The 18342-nt window shown below is 36.9% G+C and overlaps 2 protein-coding genes across 8 annotated transcripts in view; one reads left to right on the top strand and one right to left on the bottom strand.

Moving 5' to 3' along the window:
* The window catches only part of MAP3K19 (mitogen-activated protein kinase kinase kinase 19), a 50673-nt gene extending 49559 nt beyond the window's left edge, over positions 1–1114 (top strand). The window contains 1 exon segment of the mRNA XM_060105950.1: positions 985–1114. Within this exon segment, the coding sequence (XP_059961933.1) occupies positions 985–1114 (130 nt within the window).
* Positions 1115–7039: 5925 nt separating this feature from the next.
* Positions 7040–18342, bottom strand: part of CCNT2 (cyclin T2) — a 47298-nt gene continuing 35995 nt past the window's right edge. For 4 of the 7 annotated variants that reach the window (XM_060106442.1, XM_060106443.1, XM_060106446.1 and 1 more), the window contains 4 exons: positions 18217–18262; positions 16411–16574; positions 11702–11772; positions 7040–11198 (listed from right to left, as the gene is read on the bottom strand). In XM_060106442.1, the coding sequence (XP_059962425.1) occupies positions 9771–11198; positions 11702–11772; positions 16411–16574; positions 18217–18262 (1709 nt within the window). In that variant the 3' untranslated portion in view covers positions 7040–9770. Of the gene's footprint in view, positions 11199–11701; positions 11773–16410; positions 16575–17897; positions 18263–18342 lie in introns of those variants that run through there. The other 3 variants (XM_060106444.1, XM_060106445.1, XR_009533187.1) reach the window with 2 other exon arrangements.

Raw genomic sequence — 18342 nt, 5'->3', positions numbered from 1 at the left:
TGGCCTCTCCCGTTGCGGAGCACAGGCTCCGGACGTGCAGGCTCAGCGGCCATGGCTCACGGGCCCAGCCGCTCCGCAGCATGTGGGATCTTCCCAGACCGGGGCACGAACCCGTGTCCCCTGCATTGGCAGGCGGACTCTCAACCACTGAGCCACCAGGGAAGCCCTAAAAGCGTGAATTTTACTGTGTATAACTTATACCCCAAACAAATTGAGCGAAAGTACAATGGAAAAGGAGGGACTGGTTTTGAATCATACTAGGTACTAATTTTTGAATTATTAGTATGTGACACTGTTTCAAAGTTTTATATGCATTTTTAAAAATTCTCCCAATGGGGACTTCCCTGGTGGTCCAGTGGCTAAGACTCCCTGCTCCCAATGCAGGGGGCCCGAGTTCAATCCCTGGTCAGGGAACTAGATCCCACATGCCGCAACTAAAAAGATCCCTCATGTTGCAACTAAGACCCAGTGCAACCAAAAAAAAAAAAAAAATTTTTTTTTTAAATTCATTATTAAAAAAAAATCTCTCAATGAATTGGGATCGACATATACACACTACTATATATAAAATAGATAATAAGGACCTCCTGTATAGTACAGGGAACTCTTCTCAATACTCTGTAATGACCCACATGGGAAAAGAATTTTAAAGAGTGGATATATGAATATGTATAATTGATTCACTTTGCTGTACAGCAGAAACTAACACAACATTGTAAATCAACTATACTGCAATAAAAATTTAAAAAAAACACTCTCCCAGTGAGTTAGGTGTTATTGTTATCACCATTTTACCAATGAGGAAAGAGTTGGAGTCCCTCACCTAAGATCACAGTTAAAATCTGGAGTCTGGACTCAATCCAAATCTGTTTGACTGGCAGAGGCTGTACTTCCATTGTTAAAGTTGGCATTTTGAGTCAACTGAATCTAGTTGGCAGGCACGATACTGGGTGCTGCTTACTCTGTGTTTTTTCCTCTTCTTAGGGACCAGCATGAGCGACCTTCTGCTGTCCAGCTCCTGAAGCACTCCTTCTTGAAGTCATTGAACATACATCAGGACTTTCTTCCCAGCTCCACTATAGATTACTCCGTTACTGCTTCATTGCGGAAATGATGGCTAAGGAACCCTTGTTTTCCTACTGGAAAGTCAATCTAACCCAATTTAACCAGATCCTGCAGTGGCACTAACTGAAAAGTTTGTTACAGGTTAGCCTTCTCAAGCTTCAGGCACAATTACCCATATATATAAGAAAATTGTCTTAAAGAGTAACAACAGAAGACCTATTCTGGTGTTTCGTTTTGATTATCCAGTAACTACAATCTCTCTTGCTTTATACGATATTTCCTTTTATTTCTGGCCTGTCAATTTTAATGTCATTAGTTTAAATTGTAGAAACAAGGATAAAATGTATTTTCTTGCTTGATGGGTAAAGACACTTATTTCTTACAAAGGAGAATAGAGGAAGGCGAGAAGGTAAAAGGAGTAGAAAGACGCTAGATTCAGTTTACTTAGGCAGCAACCTTAACGCTGCAGACTATAGGGGCCTCAAAATTAACAGGAAGAGCTAAGGGCCTTGGCCTTTCATTATCAGAGGGTCCCCTAACTCCTCAGAAGTCTCCACCTACAAGAAGTTGGGCTCTTCAAGGTGTTTCCATAAACCTCAGGCTGCCTTCTCTGTGATTGGTCGTATGTTTTGAGGTCTTCATGTATTTACAGAGTGAATTAGAAAATTACTGCATTGAGAACCAGCTAAACCTAAGACAGCTAGCTGGTGGGATAAAAGCTCACTGATCTGTTAAGGGGAGAGTGGGTGAGCATAAAAACTTTTCCAGGGCACTTTTGCTCACTTCACCTGAAGGAAGGACACCCCTGCTAAGGTCATTCTTCACTTTCATTCCCAGAACATTGGAAAACCTTGCAAAAATGAACAGGGACAAGTTGTCAAGAGTTATTACAAGGTCTTAAGTTGGTGGACTGAGCATTTTTGGTAAGGTTTCAGTTGCTGTGACTCCATTCATCTACTAAATTTCACTGACACCTGTTGTCTTAAGCTAGGTCTACAGATTTTTTTTTTACTAGCTACTATCATTTGAAGATGGCACAACTACAAACTAACTTTAGGTGAATTCCAACACCAGCTGTCTGTCAGACTTTGTCAAAATCAAGCTGCTACTTCAGAAGTTTTTGAAATAAATGTGAAATGCACTCCAGCTGAGATAAAAGCTTTTAGTTTGGCCAACACGTTTAGAAGGGTCTTTGCGGGTGTACCTTCTCTCTCTCCAGTTTGCAGAGTTCTTCCCTTATATTTGATAAAAATTTAAGGGATATGTCCCTTATTTTACTTACTTGTGTATCAACGTAACACCATTTTAAGTAGGGTTTAATTTTTTAATCTTAGTAGGGATTTCAGCATTCTTTAAAATCTGAATGATTATATCTGATTTCGGAGCAATTACCTATTTACATTCAACCCTATTAAGCCCTATGAGGCAAGGGCAGGGACTAAGACATGTTTATGCTGTGTATACAGATCACAGTAATGGACACATGAAGTTGTTAACAAACCTACCCCTCTTCTGATATAGAAAAATACTGAACACTAATTTCACAGAACCTTCAAAACCTGTGTTTTTAATAGGCAAGCCTTGATATTAAGAGCTTTCTGTTGTTCTGTCATTCACTGTGTTTATCATTGCCCAGGTTGCTCTCTTTGTATCTTCCTTTAGGAGGCAGAGGTCCTAAAAGGGGACTGAGAGGGAAGAAAGGTGTCGGCTGGGAAGGCTAGCATTCCTTGAGCTCTTAATGGAGAAAGGCATTATCATTTAATTCTGCCTGTTGCTTGGGTCGGTAGTAGTCTCATTCTATTAATGCACAATAAGGCTCAGGGTACTTAACTTTCTCAAGGTCAAGTTGGGATTGCCACCCAGATTTGTCTGACTTTAGAGCCTTCTCCCTGCTGCCTCCCAGATTTGTAGTTTATAAATGAAATCAGTTACAGTTTTAAGTTTTACGCAAACAAAACTCCATAGAGGCTGATAAACAAATTCACCAGTCCAGTGATTCTGATGACTTGAATGGTGTCAAAAGCTTTTCCTTTTTCACTTTGCAGCAACATTGCCTTCCCTTCTATGACTATCTTCCCTTCTCACCATGACCACCAGCCCAGTTTTCAATCACATTCAGAAGCGCATTTCATTACATACTGAATGGGTCTCAAGCTCAACCAAAGTAAATTTAACTCCCCAAGTAAAATCCTGACAGTAGTTCCAGCTCTACAGCATCTCCTTAACTTTAACCTACTTTAGCCCACTGGACGTTTCTCGGGGTCTGAATGAGAGCTGCCGTTGTGGAAAAGAGCGAGCTCTGGATTATGGGGTTGGGGAGTGTACAGGATTCCACTTACTTGCTTTACCCACTCTCTCCTGCTTGACGACAGCAGTCCTGGGCCGTTAGTGTACTGAGTAGCTCCAAGATAAAAACTCACTTAATCTGCTCAATGAGCATCAAAAGCCTCCATCACGTACCAGGCCATCTTTATTCCTCATACTTGCTGTACTTGCCAAGTATTCAGTTTCAGGCAGCTATATAATAAAGCAACTTGCATTTAAAAAAAGCTTTCGACTTGAAAGCACTGGCTGTAGGCAGTCTGCATCTTCATGCAACAACGTTAACAAGAAGAGTTGTTGTGTATGGCACTGTGCTGTGAAAAGCTGGAATAGCAAACAGTCCTGAGGAAAAGCTGTAGCACTTTGTCTCATTGTTATGACTTCTCAAACTTGTGAAAAATCATGGCTGAATTTGTCTCTAAAGCACTTGCTCCTATGGATTATGACTTGAAAGACCAAAGAAAACTGATCTTGGGTATATGCCTGGACATTTGTAAGGTCTCAATAGCTGGTTAATTTCATGGCAATATGATTAAAAACCCTCATTTAGTGAAGCCCAATATTGCTTTGGGAGGTGGTGTTGGGGGGAGGGAACAGGCAGGTCATATACTAGAGCTAAAACAAAAACATAATTTTTTCCGTTATATTAAAAACAGCAGGGGGTGAAAGTGATGAAACAATGGAGTAGGGTGAATTAGTAAATGGATTACTAACTTTGGTTAAAGGGAATTACTAACTTTGTGATGTTCCTCAATAAAAGCTCATGTAATTTATTATATGAAAAAAGGACGCCCTTACTGCTGTTATCAACATAAAATGAAGACAAATCTTTTAATGTGATTTCAAAACATTTATTTTATATTCAGGCTTAAAATTCATGTTAGAGGAAGTAACTTGTCTATCTTAGTTCTATTTTATGAAAGCCATTGCAAGGCTTCCATTTTCTTTCTCAAGTGTGAGGTGTAGGAAAATCGGTGAGGGAGGGAAGGGGGTTGGAAAGAGCAGCAATATTAAAGCAGTTTATGATTAAATTTCTCAGGGATAATTCCCCTTGCAGATAATTACAATTACTCTCTGCTTTTTGTGAAGGTGATGCAAGAGGGTACACAAGAAAATCCCAAAGTATGAATCAGAATGAACAACTTAAATTCTGGAAACGGTACACATGCAGCGTTTAATACACACTCAAGTCTACTGCACCTGGATTGGGCCTTCACCACTCTCCCCAATACCCAAAACACGCTTCTATTAGGATTCTTTTCAATGCCATCTATTCTATTTATTCCCTGATCACCCAAACCTTAAACCTCACAACCCAATGAATAGGTACTATTACTGACATTTTGTAGATTAGGAAATCAAGGCACAAAGTAATTTACCCAAGGACATCAGCTACTAAGTGATGGGGTTGAGAATGGAGTATGGACAATCTGATCTCAGTGGTCATACTCCTTGATGATATATGAAGTCACTCAAAGAGTAACTTTTATATTTGAGACCTTATTTCCCACATCTCCCAGGGACTGAAAATTATTTGTTTCACATTAACAAGACATGTTAGAGCCTTGGATTTATGTAGTCAATAAACAAACTTTATTAATTATTCCTTGTAATAGATACTGAGCTGAAATTCAATGCCTAATTGAATTCATACCATATACACAAACTCCTGTTTTAGATTTTCTATCAGCAAACATCCTGTTCAATAGTCCTTGGGGGTTTTGAGTACATTCACAAAATGAAATCCCAATTTGCTGACAACAAATGAGCACACGTGAAGTTTTCCAAAGTAAGGAAGCTGCTTGAAAAACACAACTTAAAAAAAAAAGAATGTACTCATTACTTAACAATAGGCAAATAAAGTTAAACCAACCACTAAACAGGTTTTAAGTGAGGCTTCTTCCCAGAACTTGTAGATAAAGGAAATTAGCCCTCAGAATTTACTTTTGAGATGAATGGATTACAGCAAACAGGTTAAGTCACTTTTACCACACCAGAATTACTCCTAGCCACACAGCCTTCAATGTATCTTGCTTATCTAGCTACCTTAAGAAACTTCAGGCAGAATACATACTAGTAAGTTAACAGAAACAGAGGAGTCATAGAAGCAAAAGCTGGCTGTGCCCAAATTAACACTGTGGAATAAAAAACGGATGCATAGTATCAGACCGAAAACCCTCAGGGCATTCCAGATCCACTGGCAAGATCATCTCTACTGTAATGACAGATGTTTCAGAGGCAAACTTCTCTTACAAAACAAGCAAACTTCTGATTATTTGGCTTACATTTGTCTGCTTACAGCAATCAAATTTCAGATATTAATAAAGCTGTGAATTCTCAAATTAACACATTAGTACCATAACCTGGGACCCTAGAAGGGTAGGAACAGAATGTGCTACTTTTCCAATGCAAAAACCCCTAAATCAGCCTATCATAAACAAACTGGTACATGAGATTAGCATGTGTCACCAAGTTTCCCTCATGTGTGGGGTTTATTAATCCTTCATCTGGGTAAATGTGGTTAATGAATCCTACTGCATCCCAAGAAAGCACAGACTGCTCAATCAAGAATTCTCCATAACCAAAGCTCTTATTTTTCTTAGCAAAGACATCTTAAAAAATCACCTAGCTATTTAAGCACAGTAGTAAGTGAGAAACAACTGCTTTTCTGTTTAGATAAAATTCGGAAATGGTGAAATATCTTGACAGTAGAACTGTCTCCCTTTAGAGATATTACTAAGTTTTAAAAAATCCTTATTTCCATAGTAAATGCAAAACCTAAAATATCTAATCAACCAAGGGTACTTTGAGAGTACATAATAGTCATGCATATGTAAGCAATGGTTTATTTCTAAGATTAGTTAAGGAATAAAAATCAGTAACTTAAATTCTCAAATATAACCAGAAAATGTGCTTAAAATGTTTTAAGGCAAGACATCTGGTAACTAACACATTTCAAATTTGGTTATCTGAAATAGTCATTTCCTTTAAACTATCTGAAACTAGTCATTTCTTTAGTTCAAAGAGGATAGGCCAGAAAAGTAATGTATCCTACATAATTATAATCTGTTCGCACAAAGTAGTGTAAGCACCCCTTATGACATTCTGCATGAAACCATGTATCACGGTAGAAATTTTCTTTTGACGCTTAAGAACTCTAACAAGAATGAATCTGCATACACAGAGGAAGATCAAGATGCACTTGTAACTGTTTTCAAAGATAAACCTTGGGGTGACTACACAACTTTTCAGTATTTAAATACCTGCAACAAGAAATGAACCTCAGGGTTAAACAAGAAAAAGGAACTAGGACATTTTGCAAGGTCTTACCACTCAAGGATACTACCATCAGTTTATTTGGTAAAGTAAGCCTCTGAGAATGTTTCTGTGAAAAAAACCACTCCTTTGCTTTGGTTCTGAAAATATTGTATTTTAAAATAGCTAAGGCAAATATTTAGGGGGCACAGCTCAATATTGAAAAATTAGTTGAAAGAGGTAGAAGTAAAGCCTTTCTATGTAATGTGCTTCTGCATAAAGGTAACAAATCTATGATCTTTGATCTAGGGAAAACACAACTAAAAAATGAATCACTCTTTTATAGGATGTTTAAAGATAATGCTTTTTAATAGTTCAAATATTTTTAAAAATCTCATCAAAAATGTATCACCTTAACAGTACTTTGCACATGTGGAATTTCATACCTAAATTTGATACTATTTTGGTTTATTTATGGCTACTTACAAGAAGACTCAGTAATAATGTCCATTCATTGGAGTCTTTTTCTTTGGTTGAGCCTATTGGGACCAGGCTGATGAACTACTTTATGCAAATGAGATGGTTAAATTCATGGCAATATGAATTATAAGGGTTCTCATTTAATGGAAACGAAACTTAAAAGAAATTCCATATTTTATCCCCATTGTGGTTTACGGAAGCTAATATCCTGTTCAGAGGTTGAAGAGTTTGAATAGCTCACACAATCCTGTAAAAATTACAACTGGCTGCCCTTTAATAAATAAAGTCATTGTAAAGAATTACATTTACAGAGTGAAAAGTGAATACATAGCATTTCAAATTCAATTTTGGAAGTACTAATAAGTACTGACCCATAACAATATACACTAGCTACCTTTTTAACTGTCCATCATTAGCACCAATAAAGATTCAACAAAATTACCTTTATTCTCACATCTCAAAACAATTCTGCAAATTCTTAGTGAAGTATAGTCACAGACCTTAAATATTCACATTGTTTTCTATGTCATACTGAAAATAAGTTCATTACTTTTCTGGATATTCTTTACAAAATCTCATTAAAATTCCTGGTATTATCACCCCAATTATACAGTAGCACAACCACCCTACGTCGTTTCACATGATAGCTCCTTAGAGGTTTCACATCTAAATTACCAAGAACAAAACCCTTCCCTCCCTCATCTTGCACTCATCTTAATTCTATACTAGTCCTTGGATTATGTACCACTGTAAAAGTATAACTGTATCAAAATTACCATGTTTATGGATACAATAATGTCATACAGAGTAACAAAGTTACATGTAATGACAAAGATTACTAAAGTTAGGCCAGACAAGAACAAAGTTAGGACATGCTAGCTAGGCAAAGTCCCTAGAAAGAGGATCCTAGTATCCTAAGTTCAAATAACATTGACAAAATAATGAACAATTATCTTAAAAAAAAAATTATAAAGCTACTGGCAAATCAGGTAATTGCTAAATAAGAGTAGAGCACGAGATTAAACTCTCTAATATTTACAACTGCAACATACTTGAGTAAAATTACAATTGTGCACATATCAGTGGCTTTGTAACAAAAATAATTCATATACATAGAGGAAAAATTAAGACAGTTTTCAATTCAACAGAAGTTGAATTCAATCTATCTCAAAGATACTCAACAGCCCAAAGATTTACCACAGAATTGAAGATTAGCTGATAAACCAGAGCCATGTTACCGGCATTTAAGACAAATTTTAAACAAGTTAAAGTCTATCATTTGTTCCAAAGTCAGAAGACTGTGCAAACTTGACTTCAACAGGAATATACTGAGATGTGCAAACAAATGTAAAACCTCCACTAGCTGTTTACCTGGAGGCTTACCTTTTTTTTTTCTCAGTGAGCTTCCTGTTAACAACCATAAGCTATAAATACAGGTACAATGCACAGTCAGTGATCTTTTTGTTTTATTTATTGTTAGAATATAAAAGAACTGAAAGAGCAATAAGTTTAATTTCATTTTTATAAGGAAGACTGCATTTACCTGAAAAAGAAATATGGCATCACACACAAACACGCTTCAGGGGAGGAGTATGTTTAAGAACATGGTGTCCTTCTGAACGCTAAAGGAAAAGCGATTCCTGTTTACTGTTAAAATACGTAGTGTTAAAGTTCTCTATTTAAGAAAAAGACTTACTAATTCTTCACTAATGTAAGTTTTTGTGAATTCAGTTTTCAAATCACAGTAATCTACATAACCATTATTAACAGCTCTGTGTTTATAGTACTGCAACAAGCCAACAAACACTTAAATGCACTTCACATCAAGAGTATGTAAACTTTATTTTTTCCTCTTCAAGCCTTCAGAAAATTAGGGGCTATTTCAGCAGCCAATCTGGTCAGAACCTCTGAAGGCAGAATCAGTGCCTCACAGTGTAAATGACCATCTGTGGCACTGCATACCCATCTGGTAGTGAAGTGTCCCCCTTCAGTGGCTTCCAGTAAGGCCTAGAGTTTAAGGTTAACATGAAAAAGTGCCACCTTTGTTTTAGATTAGTGATGGACTCTGACAAGATAAAATAAAGTTATTCTGTATATTGTTATACTTACAAGCAGCTCCAATCCTGAGTATTTATGGTAATATCTAAACATACAAAAATGTATGTACATTTTTCTCCACTTTCTTGTAAACAGTTGTCAGCATACTGTTTTATCCCTTTATCATTGAAACATGCAAATCATACATACAAGTATAAATACACAAAAGAAAACAATTTACACTCATTCAAAAGCCAAGCAACAACAAAAAATAGCTACAGTATTCAAATTATAAATAAACGAATGCTTGAGGCATCTTATATTCCTAGAAGCAGCCAGCCATTCACCCTAATGTTCTTAGCTGCAATTGTAGAAATACTGAGTTTTGCACCTTCCATGCTTTTACAGTATTTATAACACTATCATATGTGGAGATAAAGACTTGTTTACTATAATCTCTTCTTTTCAGAATGAAGAATAAAGCAGCACTTACAAATATTGAAGCAGTGGCAGTAACAGCAGGTGTTACCACTGCTAGATCAGGAGGAAGTTTTCCATTCTAACCATTTTTAAATTAAAAAAGTAAAGGAAAAATTGACCTAAACAAATGATTACATGTTCATTCCTTGGGCACTTAACAGCGAGTCCAGCATGTCGAATGTGTCTTTGTAGTCCATATGCTGGCTGTTTGTACTGTACTCGTGATTGACATCAGGACCGTTGGTCTCCACTGGCTTCTTGTCCAGTTTCACGAGGGTGCTGAGATGTCCGTAGCCCACCTGGTATGTGACAGGGGGAGGAGGGGGTAAGGGATGGTTAAAAACAGAGTTGTGAGAGGATACATACTGCTTAACAGAGGAGGAAGAACTAGATGAACTACCTGAACTTTTGGAACTTTTGCTCATTTTGGAGTGATGGTTGTGAGATGCATCATTGATATGCAGCTTCTTCCTTGAAGAGCTGGAACTAGAGGAAATGCCATCACTGCTCAGGCCAACAGGACTCCTCAGAACAGCAGGTGGTATCCCATCAGCACTGTGCTTGCTGCCACCACTGCTGCTGCCACTGTAGGAGTGGGAATACTTGTGACCGCTGGGGTGGTGGCGGTTGGAAGGATGCTCCTTGTGCTTCTCCTTATGGTCCCTGCTAATATGTGGGCTGGAATGCTTGCTCTTCCCACTGCCTTCATCAGAAGAGCTGTGTCTTTCTGAGGAAGAAACTTTTATCTTCATTTTCAGTTCTTCTTTACTGACACTTTTATCAGTGGGTGGTATTGGAATCCGTAATTTCAGCGATCCACTCTTTTCCTTCTTATCTGCCATATATTTTTCAGGTTTTTCAGCATTTGTAATGGGAATTTTCATTTTAATGGGAGAGGTTACAGAACTGCTGCTGGCTGCCTGGGACTGTACATGTTTGTGTTGCTGTTCTACCTGGGCAGCTATATAATGATCCCTTGCATCCAGATCAAGGGTTTCTAGCTTACGTTTTTCTCTATATTTATCTAAAGACATTTTCTGGGGAATTACTCCAGGAGTAGCAGAACTTGGCCCATGGTGTTTACTGCTTCCTGCTTTATGAGGATAATCTTGCTTAACAGAAGAATGGTCAGAAATTTTGTCAGGTCTGTGATGTAATCCTGAATGCAGTGATACAGAAGGTCCCTGCTGGAAGTTGATGCTGTACTGGCTACCAGACAAAGATGTCTCCTGTTTCTGTGAATATATCTGTTCTGTCCTTGCCGACTCTTGATGTTGAGGCCATTCTTGGTGTGATGACAAACCATATGAGGTACTTGGCATTCCTGTTGCTAGCACTGACAAATTATCAGATGCATGGCTGTCTTGAACAGAAATATTTCCTGAATTTAGAGGTACTGGTGCAGGGAATGTTGATGTAGATGGTTTCTGAAAACTTGGGTTGGTAGGCACACCAGTAACACTATCTACTAAAATGGAATTCTGGACCAAAGATGAACCAAGAAGTGGTGTTTCTGATACTTGTCCATCTACTTTTGGTTTCTTAGCCGCCTGATTAGCCTATTTAAATAAAACACAGAAGAAGCAATGACAGCAAAGGAATTTAATACAAATTTCTTTGCTTATAAAGATTCTATATTAAATACATGGAAATAAAATCACCTGGGGTTTCACTTTATGTTGCCAGTAAATAAATATCTTATTTAGAGGCATAAAAAGGATATAAATAGTTGAAAGCACTGGTTTTAAATTAGATGCAGACTAAATCCTAGCCCAGCATTTGAGAAAGGAATTTAACTCGTCTAAGCTTTAATTTTCCTGTTTGTAAAGTGAGGAGACTATTTCCATGGTAATCACTAAGAGAATTAAATAAGGAATTTATAAAGTATTTATAGCAAAGTCTACTGGACACCGTAGTTGAATAAATTATGAGTGGATGTAGCTTACGAAACACTGTAACTACTTATGAATACTGGAAATAAGAATATTTAACCACAAAAAATCAAACTGATTAGCTATGTAGTTAACAAATTGATGTTCTAAAAACCCGCCCATTCTCTTACCCTCCAGTTTCGAATCCTCTTCAACCTACTAGGCGTTTTCTCCAATATTTGTAGAAACTCATGTGTTAGCTCTAAAGATAAAATTCAAATTTAAAACTTAGAAGGTGCCTTTAGATTTAGAATTCTCTCAAGTGGGCAATATTAGAAAGAAAGCTCAAGAGTTCATCTACTTCACTATCAACCTCCTAATTCAACCATCAGCACATACAGAAGTAGACACAGCTTTGAACTGGTATTTTCAAAGATGAATCTTAAAAAAATTTGTTTTAATTAAACAAAACAAAACAAAACACTCCTCCCACACCCCCCTGATTTTACATGCTTACTTAGAATCTCTGGAAAATTTAGTCACATTTAAAAAATTCCTTCCAAATAGAAAATCTCTATTAGGCAAACATCATAGTAATAATTGTGACGGGCAAGATCCATCAGTAGATTCTTTAAAATCAGTGGGCAAAAGTTTAAGGAAAAAGAGAATATTTGTGTAATCCCAACATACCATCAAGATATTAATTATAAAGAGAAAATCAGTAACTTTATGACCTTAACCAAGTGATCATGATTATCATTACCAGCAATACAACATATCAACATGACACCCCATGATAAAATGCACAGTAGGATACAACCCACTTCTGTGGTATTCTTGCCAAAAACGTATAACTTCACACTAATAATGGGAAAACATCAGACAAACTCCAATTGAGGAACATTTTATAAAGTAACTGACCATTCTTCTTCAAAGTGTCAAGGACATGAAAGAAAAGGAAAGATTGAAAAACTATCACAGATTGGAAGAGATTAAAGGGGCATGCCAACTAAATGGAACATGGGATTCTAAAATAGAAAAACTGGGGAAATTTGAGTAAAATCTGTAGTTAATAGTATTACACCAATGTTAACTTCTTCGTTCTGATAATCATGTTATTATTATAGAAGATGTTAACATTAGAGAAACTGGGTGCAGGGTATAATAATACAGAATCTGTACTATTTCACAATTTCTTTAGATTTAAAATCATTTCAAAGTTAAATGAAAAAAATTCCTTTACCTATACCCATAACTTCCTAGCAATCAACACTAGTAACATTATCAGTAAATCACTCTGGTCATATTTTTACAATTTTTCCCCTAAAATTTAGGATTACAATGAGATGACCCACTTTTCCAAAGTGGTGTGGTTATGATGAATTATAGTTTTTGACTCCAAAATAGTGTCATTAATAAAGTTATTGGCCACTCTCAAGACAAATAATAATATTAGTTAAATGAATTACAATGTCATGTAATAATATCAATGCTAATTTAACAGAGACTAGGTTCATGCAAAAACTTGGCACCATTACATGCTCACAAGCTGTGACAACTAATTCCTGCTAAAGTCTCAGAAGCTTTTCGATTCAGTCTGGATGAAAACAATCTAATGTCTGTACTACCATTTTTCCATCTGAAAAAAAAAAGACCACTTTTCTACTTGGACACAGCAATAAATCTAGCAGACACATGCCTTTGGGCCCCAAATTAACAATAAATTGTTTTGACTCAATTTCAGAAAAAATTCAAGTTATAAAAAACACATGAAGGTTTGTTATTAATCATTAAAAAAACAAAACAACCAAGCCACCCCCCCACACCAAACCCTGTTACAGGTAGGCCAAATACAACCCAACGTTGTTCTGGGGACAGTCATTAAATGAATTATTTTAGTAAACACTGATACTTCAGACATCTTGATAAAATTCAGATACTCTTAATATCTTATACTTTGTTACTTTATTTTTACAGGATCACAACGTGATCCCATAAAAATGTGAGAAAAGGCTGCCACATAATACGTTGAAATTTTCAATGTGTTAAGTGTCCAAGATTCCTATTCAGTGGCTCTCCAAATGAATAATGTACTTGAGCCTTTTCAGAATAGAAGCAAAGGGATATTTAGGTGCCTCCTGTTGTGTCAAAAAAAGACTTTACCTATTGATACAATTTAAGAGCAGGATAAAAGGCAGATTACTTGCTTTTTTGTGAGCTTTATTTTAGCACCATATATACAAACTATTTTTATTAAGTTTATGCCTATTTTATCTTATCCTATTGACCGCTAAAATAGAACGGTGGCATAGGTAACCTAATTTCAAGTCACAGATGGAAAAAAAAAGCCCCCACTAGTTTTTAATTAATTAATTAATTAATTAATTAATTTTTTAATTATTATTTTTTGTGGTACGTGGGCCTCTCACTGCCGTGGCCTCTCCCGCTGCAGAGCACAGGCTCCGGACGCGCAGGCCCAGTGGCCATGGCTCACGGGCCCAGCCGTTCCACGGCATGTGGGATCCTCCCAGACCCGGGGCACAAACCCATGTCCTCTGCATTGGCAGGCGGACTCGCAAAGCACTGTGCCACCAGGCAAGCCCTATTTTTTATTATTATTAAAAATTTTTTTTTACTGGAGTATAGTTGCTTTACAATTTTTTTTTTGCCCACACCTCACAGCACGCAGAACTTCCCCGACCAGGGATCGAACCCGCATCCCCTGCAATGGAAGCGTGAAGCCCTAACCACTGGACCTCCAGGGAAGCACCCCGCCCCCACTAGTTTTTAGAAGATGTTATTTCAACTCACTGAAGATTTCCTACCACTCTCAATAACCTTTAAAAAAACCTCTGGCAATGTAAGGAAAAGAGGATAATCATGCGGCAGTAATACAGCATGAGGTATATAATCCAGAAGAAATTTTTCAGGGAGGAAAAAAAACCAAAACAAAATCAAGAGACCTAACAAAGAGCATATTTTACCACAAGGGTAGGCAAACTATCACCAGTGGGCCAAATATGACCTGCATCCTGTTTCTGTAAATAAAGTTTTACTGGAACACAGCCACTCATTTTACAGGTTGCCTATGGCTGCTTTCCAGCTACGGTGGCAAGAGCTGTCTAGGTGCATAGATAGTATAGTCCACAAACCCTAAAATAGTTACCATCTGGCCCTTCACAGAAAAGGGAGCAGACCCTTAAAGAAATTTCTGTCTTAAAGAAGCATCTAAGATATTAATGGAAAACCACATTCCAAAGCCATAGGGGTCTCTCACTTTATATAACAGAAGTTATGTAAATCCAGTTTTCAAATTAGCTTCAATTTTGTAAAGGAAATTGGGGAAAGCCCACAAAAAGAAGCAGAAAACCTAACATACCAGTTTAGATTTATGTATATATTAGGTAAGAAATGTTATCTATTTCCTTTCTGAAATCTAGAGTGCCTGGTTAAAATGTCTTAATCCCCAGGAATCCCCTGCCTCTGGCCTGCTTATTTCTCTACCAGAAAAACGTCCTATCAGGAGACCTCCAAATTCCAGGTCCATAATGTACAGAACTTATACTCCCGATCTTTCCTTGTGAATTCATACTTATTAATGCAAGACAACAATGACACACTTTACCATCAGTGGAACAGAGCAAGGAATACTACCATGAAAATACCTTTAGCTCACTGCTTCACATCTTCTACAGTAAGTTAATACCTGACTTTGTGTTTATACATTTTAAACTCAACAAAATTAGTTTACTTTATTTTTTATTTATTTTTAAAAATTTATTTTATTTATTTTTGGCTGCATCGGGTCTTCGTTGCTGCACACGGGCGGCTTTCTCTAGTTGCAGTGAGCGGGCTTCTCATTGCGGTGGCTTCTCTTATTGCGGAGCAGGGGCTCTGGCGCACGGACTTCAGTAGTTGCGGCACACAGGCTCAGTAGTTGTGGCACACAGGCTCAGTAGTTGTGGCGCATGGGCTTATTTGCTCAGCCGCATGTGGGATCTTCCCAGACCAGGGATTGAACCCGTGTCCCCTGCATTGGCAGGCGGATTCTCAACCACTGCGCCACCAGAGAAGCCCTAAATTAGTGTACTTTAAATTAGGTATTCTTGTATTATCAACCTGTAGCATTATAAATCATATTTCTTTGAAAAGTCCTGAAAAGGCTTTAGATATTGAGTGGTGGTTAATATATGCTCATTTCCGCCCCCCCCTTTAGGCTAATGAATCCTTATTTTCATCCTGTTCATTTGATCATGTAACTATACTTTAAAAAAAAATTTTATTTGTTTATTTTTGGCTGTGTTGGGTCTTCATTGCTGCACGTGGGCTTCCTCTAGTTACGGCAAGCGGGGGCTACTCTTCGTTGCGGCGCGCAGGCTTCTCATTGCGGTGGCTTCTCTTGTTGCGGAGCACAGGCTCTAGGCATGCGGGCTTCAGTAGTTGTGGCTCATGGGCTCTAGAACACAGGTTCAGCAGTTGTGGCACACGGGCTTAGTTGCTCCACGGCATGTGGGATCTTCCCGGACCAGGGCTCAAACCCGTGTCCCTTGGATTGGCAGGTGGGTTCTTAACCACTACGCCACCAGGGAAGCCCTGATCATGTAACTATACTTTTAAATTCTACTGCCAAATTGTTAAAATGGAATTATGTTTTTAAAGAGTCTTTATCTTTTCAAAATAGATGAAATATTAATAGATGAAATGATGTCTGGGATTCGCATCAAAGTAACTATGGGGGAAGGAAGATGTTGGATTGGCCAGAACTGATAACTTCAATTGAGCATGAGTATATGGGGACTGAGTATTTTTTCAAACCTATACAAAAGTAGATAGAAGTTTTAATCCATAATAAAAAGAAAAAAATTTTAATGTAACAAAAAGATTTATTTTCTCTACTTACCATCTAGTAATTCCAGAGTAACTGTAGGATCCACATATTCCCACCAATGTTTTCCATCAGTTGACACGGGAATCTCCCAATTGGACCATTTGCAAGCCAAATGAATGCATACACATGCTATCACTGTTGGTTTATACTGAAGACAGAAGGTTGTAAGATGCAGGCTATTGTGGAGCAGGTTTGAAACCAAGAGTCATAGAAATTCAAATATGTAAAACAAAGAAAAACATTTACCAATAAGATTAGAGCAAAAACAAAATTATAAAGGTTTTCTTTTTCAAGTCTAGAGTATAAAACCTTATTTTATTAAATTAAAAGTTAACATTATAACACTTTTTATGACTATGGTCATAAAAATTTGAACACTAAAAAACCTATATAGATTATGAACATTTTCACACTTACTTCCTAGAGTATATTATTAATACTACTAATATATTAATATTTCTAAATTTTTGTTTTACATCTAAATTAAAAGTATTTTTACCTCTCTATAAAAGGAGAGGAAGACAGTATATTTCAACTAATTACTACATACAAGTAAAACGCTTTAAACTTTCTTTGGTGGTATTTTTGTTTCTTTTGTAATGTCATGGCAAAAAACTAAAGAAAAAGCAGAAGACTGTAAAACTGACAAGGTAATTTCAATAACACATCATAATCAGGGATTACCATTTGATGTGGCTTAACAAACTTTAATTCTTAAGTAACTCAGACAACTTAAAACCTATCTAGGTAAAACTATCTTCTTCTCAGCAAAGCCACAGAGGAAACTTACCTTTTGCTGAACAGCTTGAAGGCCCAATGTTGTTAAATACTACAAAAATACTACCTCTCTCCTTCCATGACATGCCAAAGACTGGGCATGTAGCATGTCACAGCTAGCCTCTTCTAACCAAAGTTTTAAATTTAAGTGATTTTTTTGGCCTTGTTGTTCAGAATTTCTAGGGATAGAGGTTAAATCCCAACAACATATACCTAAGAAAATACATTGGCTTTTGCCAATCCAAAGTTTTAAACAAAACTTAACAGTGTCACAAGAAATTAAGGACCACATAAAGATGGTATGGTCCACTCCTCCCCAATGACTCATTTAAAAAATAAATTTAAATCATTAATATAATCAATCTAGAACAAAATTAATATATTAGATGTGAAAGACTTTTAAAAAATATTCTTCCAGTTCAGTTTCAGAATTGATGAAAATGTCTACTGATCAAGCACAAACCCATACCATTCTTTATATGAACTGAAGAGGAAGTTTTTTTTTTAAAGTTATACTTATGCAAATCAAGGCACTGATAGGACGTGACTACTACTAATCTACTACTGGTGGGTATTATCTGGAAAAAAAAAACCAAGTTATATAAATTTTATTTATTAAAAAAGCTTTAATGATTATTTTAAAGTTAAGATTGGATCAATGTGAAATTTTTTTAAATTGTCATTTAACTATAATTGTAAACTAGAAATAGCTTTATACTTACCAAGTTGCTCGAATTTCTACGTTAAGTTTAGCTCTTTGTAATCTTTAGCTGCTATTCAGGCTACCAATTTTAGACTTATGCACTCACAAATCGAGAATATGTCATCAGAAAGCACCACTACACTTCACATTGTGCATTTAACCCCTCTGTGCCAAAAGTCCCTTGTACAATACACCGCAAAGCAGACAGGAAGGTACCACCACAGTAGATGGTCCAGTCTCCTGCTGCAACAAGGGTAAGAGACACATTGAGGGGGCCCTGCATTAAAGGAAGCTATAGTGTGCTACAACAGTGCAACAAAGAGGGTCAGGATAACAACCTGTTGGTAGCCATGAAATAGGATGTCTGTGCCAAATCCTTGCTTGCTGTAAGAAAAGAAAAAAAAAACGAAGACCATACTATCAGCTTTAACATGCTACCATCGAAAAGTTCTCAACACAACAAA

This window comes from Mesoplodon densirostris, chromosome 8 (assembly GCF_025265405.1).
Source record: "Mesoplodon densirostris isolate mMesDen1 chromosome 8, mMesDen1 primary haplotype, whole genome shotgun sequence".
Taxonomy (NCBI): Eukaryota; Metazoa; Chordata; class Mammalia; order Artiodactyla; family Ziphiidae; genus Mesoplodon; species Mesoplodon densirostris.
This window is presented reverse-complemented; position numbering and strand designations above follow the sequence as displayed.